The 20,124-nt window shown below is 41.1% G+C and overlaps 1 protein-coding gene across 1 annotated transcript in view; it reads left to right on the forward strand.

The window, feature by feature from the left end:
* Positions 1–20,124, forward strand: part of slc6a16a (solute carrier family 6 member 16a) — a 36,541-nt gene that overhangs the window by 3,706 nt on the left and 12,711 nt on the right. Inside the window, exons 2-3 of the mRNA XM_080448501.1 lie at positions 11,454–11,697; positions 14,380–14,537. Coding sequence (XP_080304627.1) covers positions 11,454–11,697; positions 14,380–14,537 — 402 coding nt within the window. The remainder of the gene's footprint in view (positions 1–11,453; positions 11,698–14,379; positions 14,538–20,124) is intronic.

Below are 20,124 nucleotides of genomic sequence, written 5' to 3' on the forward strand. Positions count from 1 at the left end.
CGGACTTGGCAACACTGGCGGCAAGATATTTTGTCAATTTATCATGACAGAGCCTATTAAAAAAAAAAAATTCCGAGAACCGGCAGTGGCGGGCAGTGACACGTATGTATCCGAATAAAGCAACCTATTTTCGGCATGGCCCCTTCTAAAGTCCCCCTGCGTCATATTGGCTGGAGATGGGGAAAAGGAGCTGCTCATTGGCTGAAGGGGATTGAACTGCTGATCTGAACTTGCCTAGAATCCCTTTAAGTAAAAGTATCAATACCACAATAGTACTCTGTTACAAGTAAAAGGCCTATATTCATAATTTGACTTGAGTTAAAGAAGGGGTCATCAACATGTCCGTACACAGACAAATGTGTCCGTGGTAAGACTTGTCTATGTCCGTGGTCCATTTTTATTTTTAGAAGGAAAAGATCAAAAACAGATCTGCTACAAAAGGAGGGCAGAAACCTTTTCAACAAGTAAAGCTTGTTGAAAAAGGTTTTCACCGTTGAAGTGTCCAAAAATAACAATACATAACTATAATAACACTCCACAATCATAATCCGTGGAAACCCTTTATCCACAGCCTGGGGGTCCACAATCACCATCAGACCGCCAGCTTAGAATTTGCTCACTTCTGATCAAAGTTAGGAGCCCTTGTTGAACCTATAGTTGTGACACTGCATTCCTTTAAATCCTGTCATGCCCTTTATCATTATCTACTCATTGTGTACGTACAGGTAGGCTACTGGCTACATGATGGTTTTGACTCTCATCTTTCTTTTTCCATTGTTCCATTGGCATGCCTTACATCACAACTATGCAAGGTCTAAGACTTTCTCATCGTGATAGAAGATGTCTCATCAAGATGTCACCGTAATGCAAACCACAGCTATCGAAGCTCTGTACTCTGTAGCAGTTTGGTACAGTAGAACTGGTAGAACTTGATCTCCTCCTGACTTCAAGTAACACTGTCCTCTGAAAAGCTAGCAATCTCTATAATAACCATATGACACGCACCCACTCACCTCTGCACCTAAATGGCCCTTTGCTCATGTAACGTGCGATGGAAGCACTAACTGTAATGATAATAAGACCCACTTATTGAAATCCCAAATACGGAATAGAATTTCACCATGCCACATTTAATGCCTGTCTAAGCCACCTGGCAGTCTTAAGGTTTTCTTAAGAATAGGTAACCTCAGGGGGGCACGGTGGCGCAGTCGGCAGCGCTGTCGCCTCACAGCTAGAAGGACCTGGATTCGATTCCCGCTGGGGATGCTGTGGGTGCTGGGGGCGTGTCTTCTCCTCTGCGTCATCAGCGCCCATACCCTAGGTGGGGTTGGCGAAAGGGCCTACTCTGTGTGGAGTTTGCATGTTCTCCCCGTGTCTCTCAGGGTAGTTAATACCCTCACAAAAACATGTAGTAATCCTGGTCGCTATACCGCCTCCCCCATGACAGCCGGGGCGCCTGATGGAGGAGAAGGGAAACTGGTTGGAATAACGTGTTCCTTCCACGCGCTACGTCCAACCAGGGAAATTCCCCCCTGTCAGGTGACAAGAAGGTCAGTTGGCTCTCATGCATTGAAGGAGGCATGAGCTCGGCCCTGGGCTCCCTAGGCTGGTGAGGGGAGTGTAGCGCCCAGGATCACTTAGAAAATTGGCACCGGGTGAAAAATAAGGGTTACAAAATCGTGGGATGAAAAATATTTTTAAAAAAAAGAATAGGTAACCTCTTTAAAACTTGGCATCCCCATTTTGGGCACATCATTATAGGCTAAGTAAATAAATAAATAATTAGAACAATTTCTGAAATGTTTTGAAAATACCGGATCTACAAGCTCTCATGTCATGTAATGTGTTGTAGATTGGCTTTAAAAATAATAACTTCTATCTCTTTGTGGCTGAGTGGTTAATGCAGAAATACTATCATTGTCAAATGTGTAGCACATTGGCATAGACACTATGGCATATTAGGAGTTCATTATGTATTTCTGGTCAAATTATTGATCACTTATTTTGTACGTCTGTGGCAAAAATAAAATAAATGTCCGTCACAAGCTGGCATGGTGATGACCCTTGGTTAAAGGCATTGCCATCAAAATATATTACCAAAGTAAAAGTACTTTTTGGATAATAGCTGATCTACAAGCTCTGCATTGTGAGCTTGGCCAATGGTTATTGCACTGCACAAGTACAGATTATGCTCTGCAGAACTAAATTATACAAGAATGACACGTTTTCAGGTCTCCTGTTTGCTAACTATTGACAACTATGGGGCAGCAGTGGCTCAGGAGTCAGGATGTAGAGGAATCAGCCGTTTGGGAATCAGGAGGTTCCCAGTTCGATTCCTGGCTCACCCTAGGTTATTGTCAAAGTGTCCTTGAGCAAGACGCTGAACTCTTAACTGCTCCCAATGAGCAGGTTGGTACCTTGCATGTTGGCTCTGCCATCAATGTGTGAATGGGTGAATGTAATGCATATTGTAAAGTGTTTGGACAAAAGCGCTATAGAAATGCACAATTTACCATTTATTTGTATTGACCAGAGCTAGCTACTAGTGCTGCTGTTTGTCTTCAACGTGTAATGCCTAATCTCACAATGCGTCATGGCTTGTATATATTCTGAGTTCTTCCACGGTTAGTTGGTACTACTTTAATGCTATAGCCTTTTCTGTCTTACAGCTACCTCTCAGCCTGCCTTGATAGTTCGTTCAACAGCCGGCCTTTAACATTGTAATGTTAAAGATATCATACCAGTGTGTGAGCTCTTGTTCTTATCTGTGCTTTCTGCTTCTATGTGGTACAGGCTTTGACTTTACCCGCTGTTTGACTGTCAACTCTCAACACTTCAGTGATTCATCCTCACGTCCACCAACTCAAAGACAAGCTCCAGATTGTTGTCTGCATGGCTTAGTCATTCATCGGTCGTCCTTCATGAGGACAAAGAAATACAGAGAGAGATTGAAAGTCTTGCAACTGACCATTTCCATGCAAGCAACCATTTGTTCCAAGTATATTCCTCTGGGAGATTATTTCAGTCCAATAACATTAGAAAAAAACAAACATGTTGAACGTACCAAACACTGTTATGTCACGTCCCCTTACTGGTGCATAGCTTGTGTTTAATCTAAAAGATTATGAACTTGTATGCTGAAACGTTTTTCTAGGGATAAAGATAAATGTCCTAAAAATCTGTGCTCCAGCAACAGTGAGCAGTGGTGCACTGCAACTTTAACCACTTTCCACAGGCAAAAACATCCAAAATCAAACATTTTCAAAAATAATGAAGATATAGTAGATCGGCAAGCTCAAAATACACTACTATGCAACGTGTGGTGAGCTATTTTTGAAGGAAATGAAGGATGTTTGAGCGTCTCATACAAAAATGTGACTATTTATTGTTAAAATGTTATCATGACGTTTCGGTAAAAGGGAAGTGTGTGTGTGCGTGAGCGCGCGTGCGTGTGTGTGTGTGTGTGTCGGTCCTTAGGTCATACCTGTGAAGTGGAATCTTACAAAAAAGGGTAAAAGAAGTGGATATAGATGCATGTTCAATCAACTAGCCTATTATGCTCATTATTATAAATGTGTAATAACCTACTACTGAAAATATATATAATGTGGCCCTTGTACAATATGTAGTGAATTACAACAGCATTTTATTATTACATACATACATAATAATAATAATAATAAGTGTAATAATAATAATAATAATAATATTGATACAAATCATTGCATCTTTGCGGAAACACATGTTTTTGGCAATTGTTATTATCTAATGGTGCTTACACACTGTGTGATTTTGGCCAGCAAAATGAGTCTATACGTCACATTGTACGACGAAAATACAGCCTACCCTGGGGCAATGTTTAGAAAACAAAACACAGAAGTAAAGGAGGACAGTTTGGAATCTGATAATATATACGTAATATGCACATAGACTAGCAGATAGTGATGGATTCCCTGTGCGTTAACTTTCATTGCTGCAGTAGTCTTTCCACTAGGTAGCAGTTTCTGTTAACACAAACAATGGCCTGCCCTTTATTTTTAGGTGTTGGTTGGTATGTGTTATATAACGGCATCACATCGACAATCGTTGTTGCACCAGCCCCTTTGCCCAACATTTCTGACACTGCCAGAACTCCATCAAAGCCTGTCGAACTATTTTGGTTGCAATGATGTGGACATTTTGTTTGGGACAATACTGAGATATCTCAATCTAATAAGTAGATTGCATGATGAATAATCTTCATGGCCCCATGGTCTTTCCTCTAGCGCTTGCATATAAGTGAGTATAGTATATAGTTATATTGTATAATATAAGCACCCCACCCCTAATTCTGTTATTAATACAATTTCCTTTCCTATTACTTTGAGCCTCACTATGAGAGTACATGGCTTTCAGTAAGGATGACAAAATCAATCGGTTCAAACCATTTTGGTCCCGTTGGGTGTAAGGAGTCTCTGGGGAGGGGTGTAAAACTTATTTTAGGTTGCAGGCCAGATTGGTCAAAATGCAACTTTTTGCAGGCCAGATTTTACTTTTGTGTGTGTGCGTACTGTGTGCATGCTCTCAGTTCTGAAAGGCACAATGCTGTCATAGTATTCGGTCAAACACACAAGAGGCGCAGGAAAAAGGATCCTGCCCCAGCCCACCATGGACATTAGGAGTTTGAATCCTCCACCGTGCATTCAGCTTGGCAGAGTACGTCTCCAATGAACACTGTTCAGCAGTAGTCCGCATTACACCCTCCCGGTAAAACTCATCATTGTCATATGAAAAGAAGCGGCAGGCGACTTCAAGTGGGAGGAGACACATGCTCATCTACAACCTCCCACATGACCAAGTGTAGGGGTTAGCACAGTGACAGGGACTACACCTGTGTGGTAAAATGTGGGAGCTGGCATAACGACTAAAATTGGGAGGATAGGAGAAAAAACACAACACATTCTTAGGCTATATAGATTTCAGGTCTAGAGCAAGAAGTGTATACTACTATTTCATACTTTGTCAGGTGTGTATAGGAGCTTTCAGCCTACATAAAACGGCCATTCAGCTCGACAATGGTGCTCACCTATGCATTCTATGGAGTGAGTGTCAGCATGGCGCTTTTAATACGGTTCTAATCAGAAGACTGATGGTCAACAAACATGCTGATATTTGTTCATTTGAGGTGTGGCACTCGGTACACCATTGAGTTTGCACAAAGAACCCTTGTGGAATCTTTTGTGGGTTAGGGTTATGGTTAACAAGCTCACATTTAACAGTACTTTTCAACAACAAGTCATCTGTGGTTGCCATACTGTACTTCTGACCAGGGCCTTGACCACTCTGGTGTGGGGTTTATGGTTTAGGGTAAGAAGATGATTTAGTGTTAAGCTAAATATAGACAAGGGGGGAGAGAGAAAAATGCTTCAGTAGAAACAGGTGGAAGACCGAGATAACCACTTGTACAGTAAGTAGGCTTATCAGTGAACAGCAAGTATGTGGCATAATGTTTGTTTGAGTGAAGATAGGTGGAGTCCACATCTTTTCAAATTCTCCTGTCGTGTATTGGAAAGGCGACGAATGTGGAATTGAGGGGAATTAGGGTTAGGTTGGTCTCGTGAGGTCAACCCTCCAATCTTGTTCCACACCGAATAGAGTGGGAAAGCAAGCCTGGGATCTGAGGTTAGGGTTAGTGTGACTGTTGGTTACATGAACATGGGTCTAGAGAGTGCCAAACCCAGTGGAAAGAGTCTACTGTAGGCAATTGACGAGATAAATACAGATAGCACAATGAGTTTGATTCTGATCACGTGACATGTCTGGGAAGACTACGCTGCGCTTGTATGTCCCATATACTGTGATTTCATACTAACAAAGCAAAGCAGTGGGATGAATTCATGATTTTGCATTTTTTATACTTTATGCTCCTAATCACTATATACCTGAGGCAAATATTGCACATTTTACTCCACTACAAGTTGCTGGTTACTTTGAGGATTTAGATTATTATTACTAAACATAATACATTACCCACTTAAGCCCTATTTTGTACTTGGGCTATTTAAAAACAGACAATCTTGAGATACACTACACTGTGGTATTGCTGCTTGTGTGTGTGTGTGTGTGTGTGTGTGTGTGTGTGTGTGTGTGTGTGTGTGTGTGTGTGTGTGTGTGTGTGTGTGTGTGTTTTTGTGTGTGTGTGTGTGTGTGTGTGTGTGTGTGTGTGTGTGTGTGTGTGTGTGTGTGTGTGTGTGTGTGTGTGTGTGTGTGTGTGTGTGTGTGTGTGTGTGTGCGTGTGCGTGTTTAATAGATCCGAATGTAGCCTAAACATCATACTATGTTGTTATTTTTCTAATGTTGAGCTCTCATTGGCTGTTGGGAGTATATACAGTATATCACATCAGTCTGCCCAGGTTTGTTTCCAAAAGTCAGACGTGTGAAATAACCTGAAGGGCTCCAGTGGCCGTCATTACCTCGGCCTTGACTATTTTTACAGGGGGAGGTGGTGGGTGGGTGATATCATTATTGCCATAGCATCTATATGACTTTAATCCCATCTAAATCATCCATGTCAGTCATGTTTACAGACTGCGTGCTGGTAAAATAAAGATTCCAGTGTCTTTTACCTACTGTAAAACTACTGTAGGGTAGGTACCCTCACAAAAAACAGGCAGTAATCCTCGTCTCTACTGCCTCCCCCTGGTCAGCCGGGGCGCCTGATGGAGGGGAAAGGAACTGGTTGAATAACATGTTCCTTCCACGCACTACATCCGCCGGGTAAACTGCTCATTCCTCATGCATTGAAGGAAGCATGAGCTCAGTTCGGGGCTCTCCACAGGCTGGCAGAGGGAGAGTAGCGCCCAGGATTACAGTTTAGGCAATTGACACAAAAATAAAATCGTGGGATAAAAATAAAAATATTTTTTATCATTATTATTATTATTATTATTATTATAATTGTAAGTCAATCTATAATTTATTGCATAGAAATAGGCAGATATATCTATTGAAGATTATAATTGTAATTGTAATGAAGAAAAATGGAAAAAGAGAAAAAGGAGAAAAAGAAACAAATGGAGATATAAGAGGGAGAAAGGAAGAGGGAATGGACTCAATGCATATCAGTTTAACTACTGTAAAGTAATAATAATATTTACTACTAACCTACATAGGTATAGCTGTAGTTGCTAAATAATCCATTTGAATGTTGTGTTATGAAGACATTTTGTAACTAAACTATGTTGACTATTTAATCCTTAATGAGAATAATATTTAGGTTACTGCTGTTTGCAAATTGTGGTGGCTGTATATGTTGTTCTGGGAAACACCCAACTCTGCTGCTGCTCCAGTGCCTAGCAGTGGTCGAAAAAGTACTCACATTTGTTACTTAAGTAAAAGTATCAATACTGCAATGTAGAAATACTCTGTTACTACTTGAGTGACAGTACAAAAGTATTGGTGTCAAAATGTAGTACCAAAAGTAGAAATTACTCATTATGCAGTTTTCATAATGTGTATTAAATGTATAAAAATCTTTTGAAAATAGCAGATCTACAAGCTCACAATGCATCTCATCGCGGCGCATTGTGAGCTTGTAGATCGGCTATTTTCAAATAGAAGTGGGTAATGTATGTGTTGTAATAATAATCAAAATCTACAAAGTACAACTAGCAACTAAAGTTTTCAAATAATTGCTGTGGAGTAAAAGTACAACATTTGTCTCTGAGATGTAGTGGAGTAGAAGTAAAAGTATTGGAAATTGGAAATACTTAAGTAAAGTAAAAAATAAAATAAAAACTCAACATTGTACTTAAGTACAGTACTTAAGTAAATGTACTTAGTTACTTTCCACCACTGGTTTTGGGAAACACCCAACTATGCTGCCGCCCCAGTGCCCAGTCACCTGAGCACCGCCCACAGAGAGGACCAATGTAATCCTAACATACCCCCCTTCCTCTCCCAACCACATGTCAATCCAGAGTGTCAGAGAGAGAGAGACGCCCCTCTTCCCCAAGGTCAGCCAGCGGGTCTGCTTATTCTGTCTATGTCCACCTTCTGTGCAAGTGCAAGTATGTGTGCTGCTTGCATGTGAGAAATCACCTGCTCTATCTGGCCATTTCTCTCAGGCAGCTACGCACTCTTCCACGGTTGCTGACTGTACTTTTCCACTCTCGCAGTTGATACTATAGCAGGGACACACATGGTATACACCAGTGGTGTAAAGTACATTTACTCAACTACTGTACTTAAAGGGCAAGACCACTTTGGTAGAGGTTTGGGTTGTGTAGTTACCTTGCCATGATGTAACTCCAAAGGTGGACAAGAAATCTAAAATAATTGCTCCATTGATTAGAAATTGATAATTCAAAATATGCTCCTCATTGACTTACATTGTACGGTGAAACAGCTATCAAAGTCACACTTTTAGCACGTAAACGAACACAAACAAAGTTGATACAGACAATATAGAACATCACCAAACCCAGTACTGTTTTTTTTTTTTTTTAATAAAAATGTCAACTTCCTGCTGATTTTACTATTTGAAGATACGGATCCGGATCCGCGGATCCAGTCCGGGTTTTCTTCTTAATAAAAATAGCTAAATCAACAGGAAGTTAACATTTTTATTAAAAAAACAAACAGTACTGGGTTTGGTGATGTTCTATATTGTCTGAATCAGCTTTGTTTGCGTTTGTTTATGTGCTAAAAGTGTGACTTTGATAGCTGTTTCACTGTACAATGTAAGTCAATGAGGAGCATATTTTTAATTATCAATTTCTAATCAATGGAGCAATTATTTTAGATTTCTTGTCCACCTTTGGAGTTACATCATGGCAAGGTAACTACACAACCCAAACCTCTACCAAAGTGGTCTTGCCCTTTAAAGAGATGGTGCCATGGTTTTGCACTTTTTCTGTTTTTCATGTGTCTATGAGGTTGATAGAACTTCATTAAGCCCCCTGGTGGTGTTTTTATGGTGTTTTATGTCTTCTCTGACTATTTTGAGTTTCTTCCTGGAGGCTGAAACCTTGAGGGTCAAACGTGCCAATAGAAAAACAGCACTTTAATGACAGTAAAATTATACCCTCCCCCTCATTATCATAACACAACAGGTGTGGGCATGAGGAGGAGGAGGGACTAGGACAGGTGGGTGGTGCTAAGGTGGTGGAGGAGGTGCTAAGGTGAGAACCAGGTATACTTAATGAACTGGAGGCGTGTCCACATAAAAACATAATTTTAACACTTTCTGTACACTTTTTTGAAAAAAATCTTCCTCCTAGTATAACCATAATACCTGATGATTATGTTTTAGTGGGGGGAAAAATCTCTGAAAATCACGGCACCCCATCTTTAAGGACTATTTTGAGGTATTTTGACTTTACGAGTATTTCCAATTTTCAGTACATTTACTTCTACTCCACTACATCTCAGAGGCTCATGTTATACTTTTACCCCACTACAATTATTTGAAAACTTTAGTTACTAGTTACTTTGTAGATTTTGATTATTATTACAAAACATACATTAACCACTTCAGCCCTATATACAATTCGGCCATTTGAAAATAGACGATCTACAAGCTCACAATGTGTCGCGGTGCGACGCATTGTGAGCTTGTAGTTCTGCTATTTTCAAAAGCTTTTTATACATTTGAAAACTTGTGAAATGGGATATTCTGCATAATGAGTACTCTCTACTTTTGGTATTTTAAGTACATTTTGATACCAATACTTTTGTACTTTTACTCAAGTAAATTTTTAATTCCGGATTTTTACTTGTAACAGTATTTCTACATTGCAGTATTGATACTTTTACTTAAGTAAAACATTTTTGTACTTTTTCCACCACTGTTATACATACACCTTATACAGCTAGGTCATGCATCGATGCAGTCTGGCTCATGTTCAGCTATTCTGAATCTTGGATGTTCATCATGGGGGCTGAGTCAGATGGTGTGAATGGGAGGGCTTTTCATGATTAGGTCATCTTTCACTTGGTGAATTTTCACTGGATAGCAACGCAAGGTGAATGCAGATTAATTGCGATGTTGCTGAAAGGTGCCCTACTTATACTGTACATCTTCATTGTATGTGTAAAGGCTATCGCGCATACATATATTTTATGTTAAGTTGTTACACAAAGTTAAGTTACATGTAAAAGTGACATTTCTCTGTTTTCTGTGTTATCCATTTGAACGACGATGTTCAGTAATAAAAGGCCTGCATGCTGAGTAAAGAGACCCTCCCTTGTTCCCACATGGAACATATTCCATATGTTTATTTATTAAAAAAAGGGCGTACCATATGAATTACATGTCTTATGTGTGTTTCCTCATGGGGGGTGGCGGGTGGTGATACTAGAACAACGAAACGCAAGAACTGCTCCCTTCCTGGGCCGACTGTGACTTCATTGGCAACATTTGAGGGCATGGAATGTCCTCTAATGGCTTTTGGACACCCGCTGACAAGTGTATTTATTTATTATTACTGAACCAGTGACTTACGTACTCGAAAATGATCGGCAGTAATGTCAGATATTGTGGGCTAAACATGCCAGAACCAGACCACCGGAATGGTCCTTCTAAGTGTTTAAAATGTTATTTTTGGTGCTAGTGTGGTAAAGGGTAAAATGTTAAAGGGTGAAATGGTGCATATAGTGCCTTTATCCAAAGCGCTTTACAATGTGCAATACATTCACCTATTAACACACACATTCACACACCGGCGGTGGACGAAACCATGCAAGGCGCCAACCTGCTCATCGAGAGCAACACGTAGCCAGAGAACTGAACCGGGAACCTACCGAATCCCAAGCGGCTACCTCCTGAGCCACTATCGCGTGTGAGAACTTCAGCTGTAGCTTTGACCATTATCATGGATGGAGTAATGAGTTTGATTTCTCCCTTTCATGCTCCTAAACTCCTTGCTGTTTTATTTAAGTAATACTATGATGTTTACTGCATCGATTAATCTCTGTGCAATTAAAATGAGTCTATAGAAAATAAGTAAATAAAGTCATCTTGTTATCTGGACCCAAACTGACATCTTGAGATTGCTTAATGTTGCCCAGCAGTCACAAACATAGCTAATTATATAATTATAAGGAACAAAGACAAGCATTCACATATTGTTGATTTTGTAAATGAGCACATATTAGAAATGGATGCATGCCTAAACTGATTACTCGATAACTAACCACATGAATCCTAGCGTCCCTGTTCTGGGCTGAACATTGGGCAAAAATAATCGATCTATAAGCTCACAACATCGCAACACAACACCTTGTGACTCGTGAGCTTATAGATCGTCTGTTTTCGGCGAAGAGATTTGGTGTCGCGGGAAAAAAGGGGGCCTAGTATAGATCCCTGGGGGACTCCGGTCAATGAGGTTATATAGGGTTTAATTGGTTAATTTTCTGTCGATTGGATTGACTAATGAATTATATGATAAATAATTTCACCCTACTGTGAGCAGACGGAGAAGCCTCCACTGCCTGGCGATGAAGAGGGGGTTCGGATGAGGGAATTCCAGTCTGAGGTTCAACTCCTGGGCTGTGAAATGGACGACGGATCAAGCAGGGTGGAGACGGATGATGCAGATGACGCGGACCGGCCAGCATGGGACTCTAAGCTCCAGTACGTGTTGGCGCAGGTGGGCTTCAGTGTTGGACTGGGCAACGTGTGGAGGTTCCCATACCTCTGTCATCAGAATGGAGGTGGTGAGTACCTTACCACTGAGGGAGAACACATCGACTTTCAGTGACCACCTGAACAATTAGGTGGCCACTGGTGCTTTAACCCATTAACTCATTGAGTGCCATTGACGTGTTTCACGTGTTTACCGCAATGGCGCAACGTGCCAATGACGTGTTTGACGTGTTCTTGAAAAAAAAAATCAGAACCCAAGATATCATTATCTGAAGATTTGCTGCTCCATTCACTCCTTGTTTAAAGGTATAGTAGGCAACATTAAGCCTATATTTGAAAAATACCTCTATATATATATTTTGCATTTTTTCCCCTCTATCAGCCACTATATAATGATGCTGGGGTGTTTTCCTGCATTGAAAAACACTCCTCTTTCTGAAATCCGTATTTTCCCTACTATTTAGGTTACACATCCGGGTATCCGGTGCGTAAATTCACGCACGCATGTGCGCATCCGTGCGCGTCCGTGTCCGTGTGAACTTTTTACTTTCGGTTTTAAAATGCTCTCAAACTTCGTTTTTTAGGCACATAATTTACTTTTCAAAAAGCGTTTGGATAGAATTTAGTTGTTTAACTTCATATATGTGGTCAATTTGTCATGAAAGAGCCTATTTAAAAATAAAAACTCAGAGAACCGGCAGGGGCGGGCAGTTCCGCGAATTGTATCCGAATAAAGTAACCTATATTCGGCATGGCCCTTTTAGAAGTCTGCTTACTCTATGGAAGTCCTCCGTGCGTCACCCCCTGGTGGTCGGGGAAACAAACTGCTGGATTTTTTTTCTTTGTTTATCTCTGAATCGCCTACAATCCCTTTAAGTAATTACTGAAAAAGGCTGTATCTCGGCTCCTAAGCACTTTTCTTTTACTATGACTTTTTGGCCCAGACATGCTATTTTCTAAATCAGACAATTAATGTCAACAAGGTCGCGATGACCTCGTTGACATTTGAGAAACCACACAGTGCAACCCTCAGTGATTAGCACCCATCAGGGGATCGATTATACTGGAGATAAAAATTCTGTGACTACTTGAAAATCTAAGATAAAGTGAAAAATCTCTGGCACTGGGACCACATAGCCAGAAATAATTCTGGCACGACCGGGAAAGTAACATTTTTTGATTTATTGATCTACAGGCTCATAGCTATGAGCTTGTAGATCTGCTATTAGGCTCATAGCTATGAGCTTGTAGATCTGCTATTTTCTGCAAAATCGTGTTTTTTTTTGCAAGTCTTTTAATATATAATTTTTTTCAAGCGGACATCTTCAACTCAAATTTTTGCCTCTGGGGGGGGGGGGGGGTCCCTGGAAGAAAATAATTTCAGATAAGGGTCCGCGGCCAATTACATATAATTTTGGGTGGTCCTTGTCATGAAAAAGTTTGAGCACCACTGATATTATAGCAACATGTATACATTTTTTTCACTGTTAGGATTTTAGAAGACATTTGTAGAATCTCCAGAAGCAAAGATTTTATTCAAAAATAGCAGATCTACAAGCTCATAGCACGGCACTCAGTGCTGCGCTATGAGCTTGTATATCTGCAATTTTTTATAGCCAAAGAAATCTAAATATGACCCAGGATGCTTTCCCAGCCTTAATGGCGGCCTTAATGGGTTAAATAGAAACATAACGACGGTGAAAGTTGGATGTACAGTTGAATGTATTTTACTTCTGATTTTATTTTTTGCAGGCACATTTATCAACATCACTGTAAATGTGTTAGCCATACGGCTCATTTCCAACCTTTGTCCCTGCATGGACCAGATGTCAAAAGGGCCATAACAGAAAACATAAAAGCAGTGGTGGAAAGTAACTAAGTACATTTACTTAAGTACTGTACTTAAGTAAAATGTTGAGGTATTTGTACTTTACTTGAGTTTTTCCAATTTCCAATACTTTTACTTCTACTCCACTACATCTCGGAGGCAAACATTGTACTTTTACTCCACTACAATTATTTTAAAACTTTAGTTACTAGTTACTTTGCAGATATGAATTATTACATTATAAAACATACATTAACGACTTTAGCCTTATTCTATACATAGGCTATTTGAAAATAGCAGATCTACAAGCTCTCAACGCGTCGCATCGCGACGCGTTGTGAGCTTGTAGATCTGCTATTTTCAAATATTTAGTACTTTTACTTTTGATACTTTAAGTACATTTTGATGCCAATACTTTTGTACTTTTACTCAAGTAAATTTTTAATTCTGGACTTTTACTTGTAACAAAGTATTTTTATATTGCAGTATTGGTACTTTTACTTAAGTAAAGAATTTGAGTACTTTTTCCACCACTGCATAAAAGTATACATCACAATTCAAAGCCAATCAAAGCAAAGTTTACAAAATGGAGAGTAAGCCAAGTCGTTGGCATGATGACAAAGGAATGGTAGATTGTACTAAACCATTTATATAAGGAAGAGAGAGTGAGAATAGAAGAGGACCAGGTGTCTTATTATTAAACACTTTGAACCTGGTGTCCATGTTTTGGGCATGTCATTGTAGGTGAACGTTTTTGAAAATGTTAGCTAAAATAGCCGATCTACAAGCTCACATCACATTTCGACGTGTTGTGAGCTTAAAGATCAGCTTTTTTCACTATTCATTGTACAACAAGGTGTAGAGATCTAAGTGTTTAAGTGTTGATTCAACCTTTTCTCTAACATGACTCAATCTCTTCTCCCAGGGGCCTTCATGTTGCTGTATGTTGTTCTGTTGGTAGTCATTGGGGTTCCACTATTCTTCATGGAGTTGGCAGCAGGCCAGTGCATTCGACAGGGCAGCATCGGCGTGTGGAAACACATCTCTCCAAAGCTGGCAGGCATCGGCTACTCCAGCTGCATGGTGAGGAGCTCTGGTATACCCTGAAACGTTCCCTTTTGTAGAGTGTGGATGTGTCAACCATGGTCAACCCTGACCGACGGAGGCCTACACAGAGCCTTCTATTAGAGAGTTGCGCCAATGAGGGGTCAGAAACAGCGTCGGTCACGTGGTTCATGTAGCTGGAAATAGTGACAAGGAGCCGTCGGCTTCAATGCATTCCATGAACTTCCGGTTTAGGGATTTGTCACTATTCGCCAATGTATGTGTATGTAGAAGACCTGGCCCGAAGAAGTGAACGGAGTTGGCGTAACTCTCTAATAGATGGCCCTGGGCCTACAGTATGGCCGCAGTCCTTGCGAGATGCTTCTTGTCATCTCCTTTAGCATACAGTAGGTGACACTATACCAGGGGTGTCAAACTGGCGGCTCACAGGCCTAATGCGGCCCGCAAAGGAGTCAAATCCGGCCCGCAAGATCATTAGTGGAAGAAGAAGAAATGTATTCATGACCATTTAGTAGCTATATATATTTATATGATATTTATCTCAGGCCGTTCTCTTGCTGCTCTCTCAGTACCACTGCAGTTTAGCATGCAGCTTTGTTGTGGGTAAGGAAAACAATACAGTAGTTAACCACTTAAATCCTCTATTCTTTGAGAAATGGCCTTGAGTTACAACTACGTTGTTAGCTTGTAGATCTGAATTGTTTTTGCTAATGTTGCCCCCAGAATATGGATGCTGGGGTTCAAGTGTTTTTCTTTAGTTTGAGCTTGTAGATCTACTATTTTCACAGCACAACACCCGAGTGCTACCAAGCATAAAATGCCAATTGATTCTTCTGATTAATTCCATTTATCAAGTTTTTTCTTCATTTTTAGATTCTTCATTCACGATAGAAATAAAGTCATTTCTTGGGTGAAGTTTTCCTTCAGCCACTCCACACCCCAAACCCCCACTCCACACCCCAAACCCCCACTCCACACCCCAAACCCATCAGATGTGTGTCAAGCCCACAGGTCTGTCCCACCAAGAGTGAGAATGTGTTGGTCCCAGGGACACAGTTAATTTCTCCTCTTTGCTGTCTGTGCGTGTCCTCAGGGGAATAATTACAACTGAACATGGGCAGGTATCACAATGACAAAATATGGCTGAAAATTTGAAGTGACACGGCAACCCAGTGCAGTATTCTTTCCGAGTTCCACACAGACACTAAAGTCAGTCCTGGGATTCCCAAGTCTTGTGAGCCGTCCCTACAGATAGGACGTTGTGTGCACTGTGATCACCACTGGCACAACGCCAGGGAAGTGAAGAAGGTTTGGGCCTATATACACTTTGGTCCGGTGTCTTTAGTTACGGTTAGGGTCTGTCATTTTGGACCCGTGAAGATCTCTACATTGTGGTCAACAAAATCAGTAGGGTTCATCCTGCAACCTAAATAAAATAATAAGGTCTGCAGACTGGAAATATGCTCCACTTGTTTACTGCCGATTCAACTTTTTGATCAAATGGATCTTATTCAGGATCAGGAATGTGATTGTGTGTTATAATGAGAATGAGAAGTTAACATTTAAGCCTGAGGGTGGTGCTAGAGGAAAGGTCTTGAGGTCACTCAAATGGGTATGCACTATGCAGGAATGCGCTCTGTAAGTTTCATGGCAAACTGGCCATTTGATTTCTAGATATATTATGTGCAAGTGGAAATCTTGGCCTTGTGGTGTCAGAGAAAATGCCATGGCGTCACCACAAACAGTAGGGTTCATCCTCCGGGGGACCGTGATGGTGCACAATGAATTCCATGGCAATCCTACAAACTTTGTAATCTAGTTTGGGACTAAATTGGTGGACTGACCAACCAACTTACCATAGAATGCCACTACTAGTGGGGCATGGTGGCACAGTCGGTAGTGCTGTCGCCTCACAGCTAGAAGGTCCTAGGTTTGATTCCCGCCGGGGACGCTGTGGGCGCTGGGGGCGTGTCCTCTCCTCCGCGCCATCAGTGCCCCATACCCTAGGTGGGGTTGGCGAAAGGGCCTTTCTGTGTGGAGTTTGCATGTTCTCCCCCTCACAAAAAACATGCTGTAGTCCTGGTCTTTATACTGCCTCCCCCTGGTCAGCCGGGGTGCCTGATGGAGGGGAAAGGAACTGGTTGAAATAACGTGTTCCTTCCACGCGCTACGTCCTACCGGAGAAACTCCCCCCTGTCAGGTGATAAGAAGCGGCCTGCTCACTCATGCGTTGAAGGAAGCATGAGCTCAGTTCGGGGCTCTCCCTAGGCTGGCAGAGGGAGAGTAGCGCCCAGGATTTCAGCTTAGGCATTGGCACTGGGTGAAAAAATGGGTTACAAAAATTTGGGATACAAATAGTTAAATAGTTAAATTAAAAAAAGAATGCCGTCACTAGTGGGGCACAAAATACTGTATAGGGCGGCACACTTGTGACAGGTATTGTTGTATAAAATCCTGTCTGTAAAATATCTCTCTAGATATCTAAGTGATGACAGTCATTTTGGGAGTCTAGGCTCCTCAGACAGGATCCTCTTCAATCTAGAACCTTGATTAGACTAGAGACCTTTCTTTATCCTAGATTTCAGACTCTGTTGGATCTCAGTCTGTACCCTGACTCATGAATGGTGCAATATATAAGTTTAGACTCACTCTATATACAGTATGTGACATGCAACAGAGGGTAATAAAGGTCCTGGGTCACAGCCAGGAGGTCCTCGGGTGAACCGTGACTTGAGTTTGCATTTTCCCTCCATGTTCATGTGGGTTGGGTGCTCCAGTTCCCTCCCACACAAAGAGACATGAATGCCATGAAGCTTCAACTATGTTCATTTCAGCACAGACGTCAGACATGTTCCCTTTGGATGTGTGTAAAAGGTACAGTATATATTGGCACAAGAATGGCGCTGAGGTATTTACTGTATGTAGTCAAATATTCAGTGTTCCTCAGTCTATTGTGCTTATTATCAAATGTACATAACATTTATGAGGATATATACAATTAACATGGGCAGACAGGTCAATTTACCTGTGGGTGTGAATGGAGAAACAAGAAAGAATAGATTACGGTCAAAAGTGCAGCAGGTAGGTACGTATATAGGCGTGTATGTAAGACTTGTGCAGCTGGGCTCAGTGCCTGTTCAGCAGTCTGATGGCCTGGCAGTGGAAACTGTCCCTTAGGCTGTTTATGCAGCATTTGATCTTGCAATATTACCTGTCTGTCTGTAGCAGAGTGAACAGATTTTGGCTGGGGCGGTTAGAGTTCTTAATAATCAGTTTTGCCTTGGCTGCGCGATACGCATGGCCTGGTGTATATGTACTAGAGAGAAGGAAGCTCACCTCTGACGATGTGCTAGGCCAGGGTTCATCGCCATGTCGGCTTGTGGTGGACATTTTTGTCAAAATTATATTTTTGCCATGGATATACAAATATTACCAGAAACAGAGCTAGCCCTAAAAGTATACTACTAGTGCTGTGGTCCTCAAAGTGGGTTGAGGCAGAGGGACCTTCGGGGTTGCTTGAAGGTGGTCCAAATAGACCATTACAGGTCTGTAACTCTGAGAGTGTACAAGTGGAACCAAATGGACCCGTAGGACCCCGATAACACTCAGAGTTATGGGGGTCCTTGAAAATAAAAAGTTTGAGAACCACTGTACTGGTGGACTCCTAATGCGCCATAGTGTCATAGTAAATCAGTGTCATACATATTCTGAAGAAAACCTGGAGACTGACATTCAGTAATTGTGTCCTATGATCAAAAAGTCTTGCCATGGACACATTTGTCCGTGTATGGACATAATGATGACCCCTGTGCTAGGCCATCTGCATCACCCTCTGTAGCGCTCTGCAGTCGAGTTCCCATGCCAGGCGCGCGCACGAGCGTGCAGTGTGTGTGTGCATCTTGGACTCCTGCCAATAATATAGTGTTTTTTGGAGGTAATTAAGTTTCATTGGCACTGCATAGCATTAACCTAGCTATCTGTCAGAACAGATAGAATAATCTTGAAGTGAGCTGCATGGGCATTGTTGGGTCTTGGTCGTGGCATTACATGACATGATATTTCTTTCATAACATTGCTAGTTGATGTGCTCAAGGTGAGAGTGGCTATAGGCTATAAATACCCAAAGACAACAGTACTCTGGTGTGTGTGTGCGTCCGTGTGCATGTATGGAGGGTGGTTATAACCTACTACAGATGCAATGTGAGAGTAGCTACATGCCTCAGTGTGGTGGGGTGATTTAAAACTTGTCACTCTCTTGTGTAACAATTCCCTGTCCAGCCTAGATACGGGACACGTACACAGAGCTAAGCAGACTTTTCTACTCAGTCACTCGGTCACACACATGCTCACAAACATAAACACACACACACACACACACACACACACACACACACACACACACACACACACACACACACACACACACACACACACACACATACACATACACATACACATACACATACACACACACATTACGCACTCTGAAGAAGGTTATCCAGATACATAGTGACATTTTAACAGTAACAATGATATTTAAAAAATGTGGATCCTATCACTTTACATTTTTAACTGCTTTTGGTATTTTTAACTATTGAGATATTTAACTTTGTGCTCAACTGACGTAACCATTAGCTCCTAGTGGATCCGGAATTTGCACCATAAAGATTCCATCTAGGTTTTAAATCCTTCAACAAATGTACATATTGAATACATTTTGTCTTTTACAAAAAAAAATCCTCCCAACAAACAGTTTGATAACCTATTGAAATTGGCTTCGCAGCATATCTTCACCTCACCTTTACCCTTATTGAGAATACAAAAATACATGAATATGCAAATTGGTAACAAGATATTTACCAGAAATTCCAAATCAGCAGAAGATTCTTTCAAGAGATGTCAGTACCGAGTCAGCTAAAGGTGCCAGGTTACCATCTATTGGACCATGATAGGTTTGACCTATTGGTGACATCACACATCCTGCTCCAACATCACACATGCAACTCAGATTTCAGGGACAGTGCAGAGAAGCTCTCGCTCTGCAGGGGAAGAATATGAAGAAGTTATGCACAAATGTAGCACAAATGCCACAAATGTTGTCTTAATACTAGTCATGCCTTCAAGGAGTTAACATTAATTAAAGTTTTTGACTGGAGTACACCTTTAAAAACGAAATCCATGAAATGTTCCATATTTGATTCATTTCTTTTTACTGGAAGGTTCTCATTTCATACAGAAATCTGACTGTCGAAATGTCTACAGTAGCTTTCCACAAAATACTACAATAAGACAAAGTACAACAGTAGTACTACAGCATCTCAATATAAAGCTAAATTTCGACACATGGCTTGACAATCCCTGGTCAGATGACCTTGGCAAAAATATCCTTTCACAGAATGCACAAGAGTCAGTGTACACAGTAAAGTCCTGAGTGTTGATTTAACTCTGAGAGTGTACCAATGTAACGAAATGCGAACCAAAAGTTGATTACATTTGTTACATTTATACACTCTGCTACATTTGTACCCTCTCAGAATGAAATTAACAGGATTTTACTGTATATAGTCTATTCACAGGCACCTGCTATGCAAATATTGAAAACATG

The sequence above is a fragment of the Gymnoscopelus braueri genome (assembly GCF_963280865.1).
Source record: "Gymnoscopelus braueri genome assembly, chromosome: 13".
NCBI lineage: Eukaryota > Metazoa > Chordata > Actinopteri > Myctophiformes > Myctophidae > Gymnoscopelus > Gymnoscopelus braueri.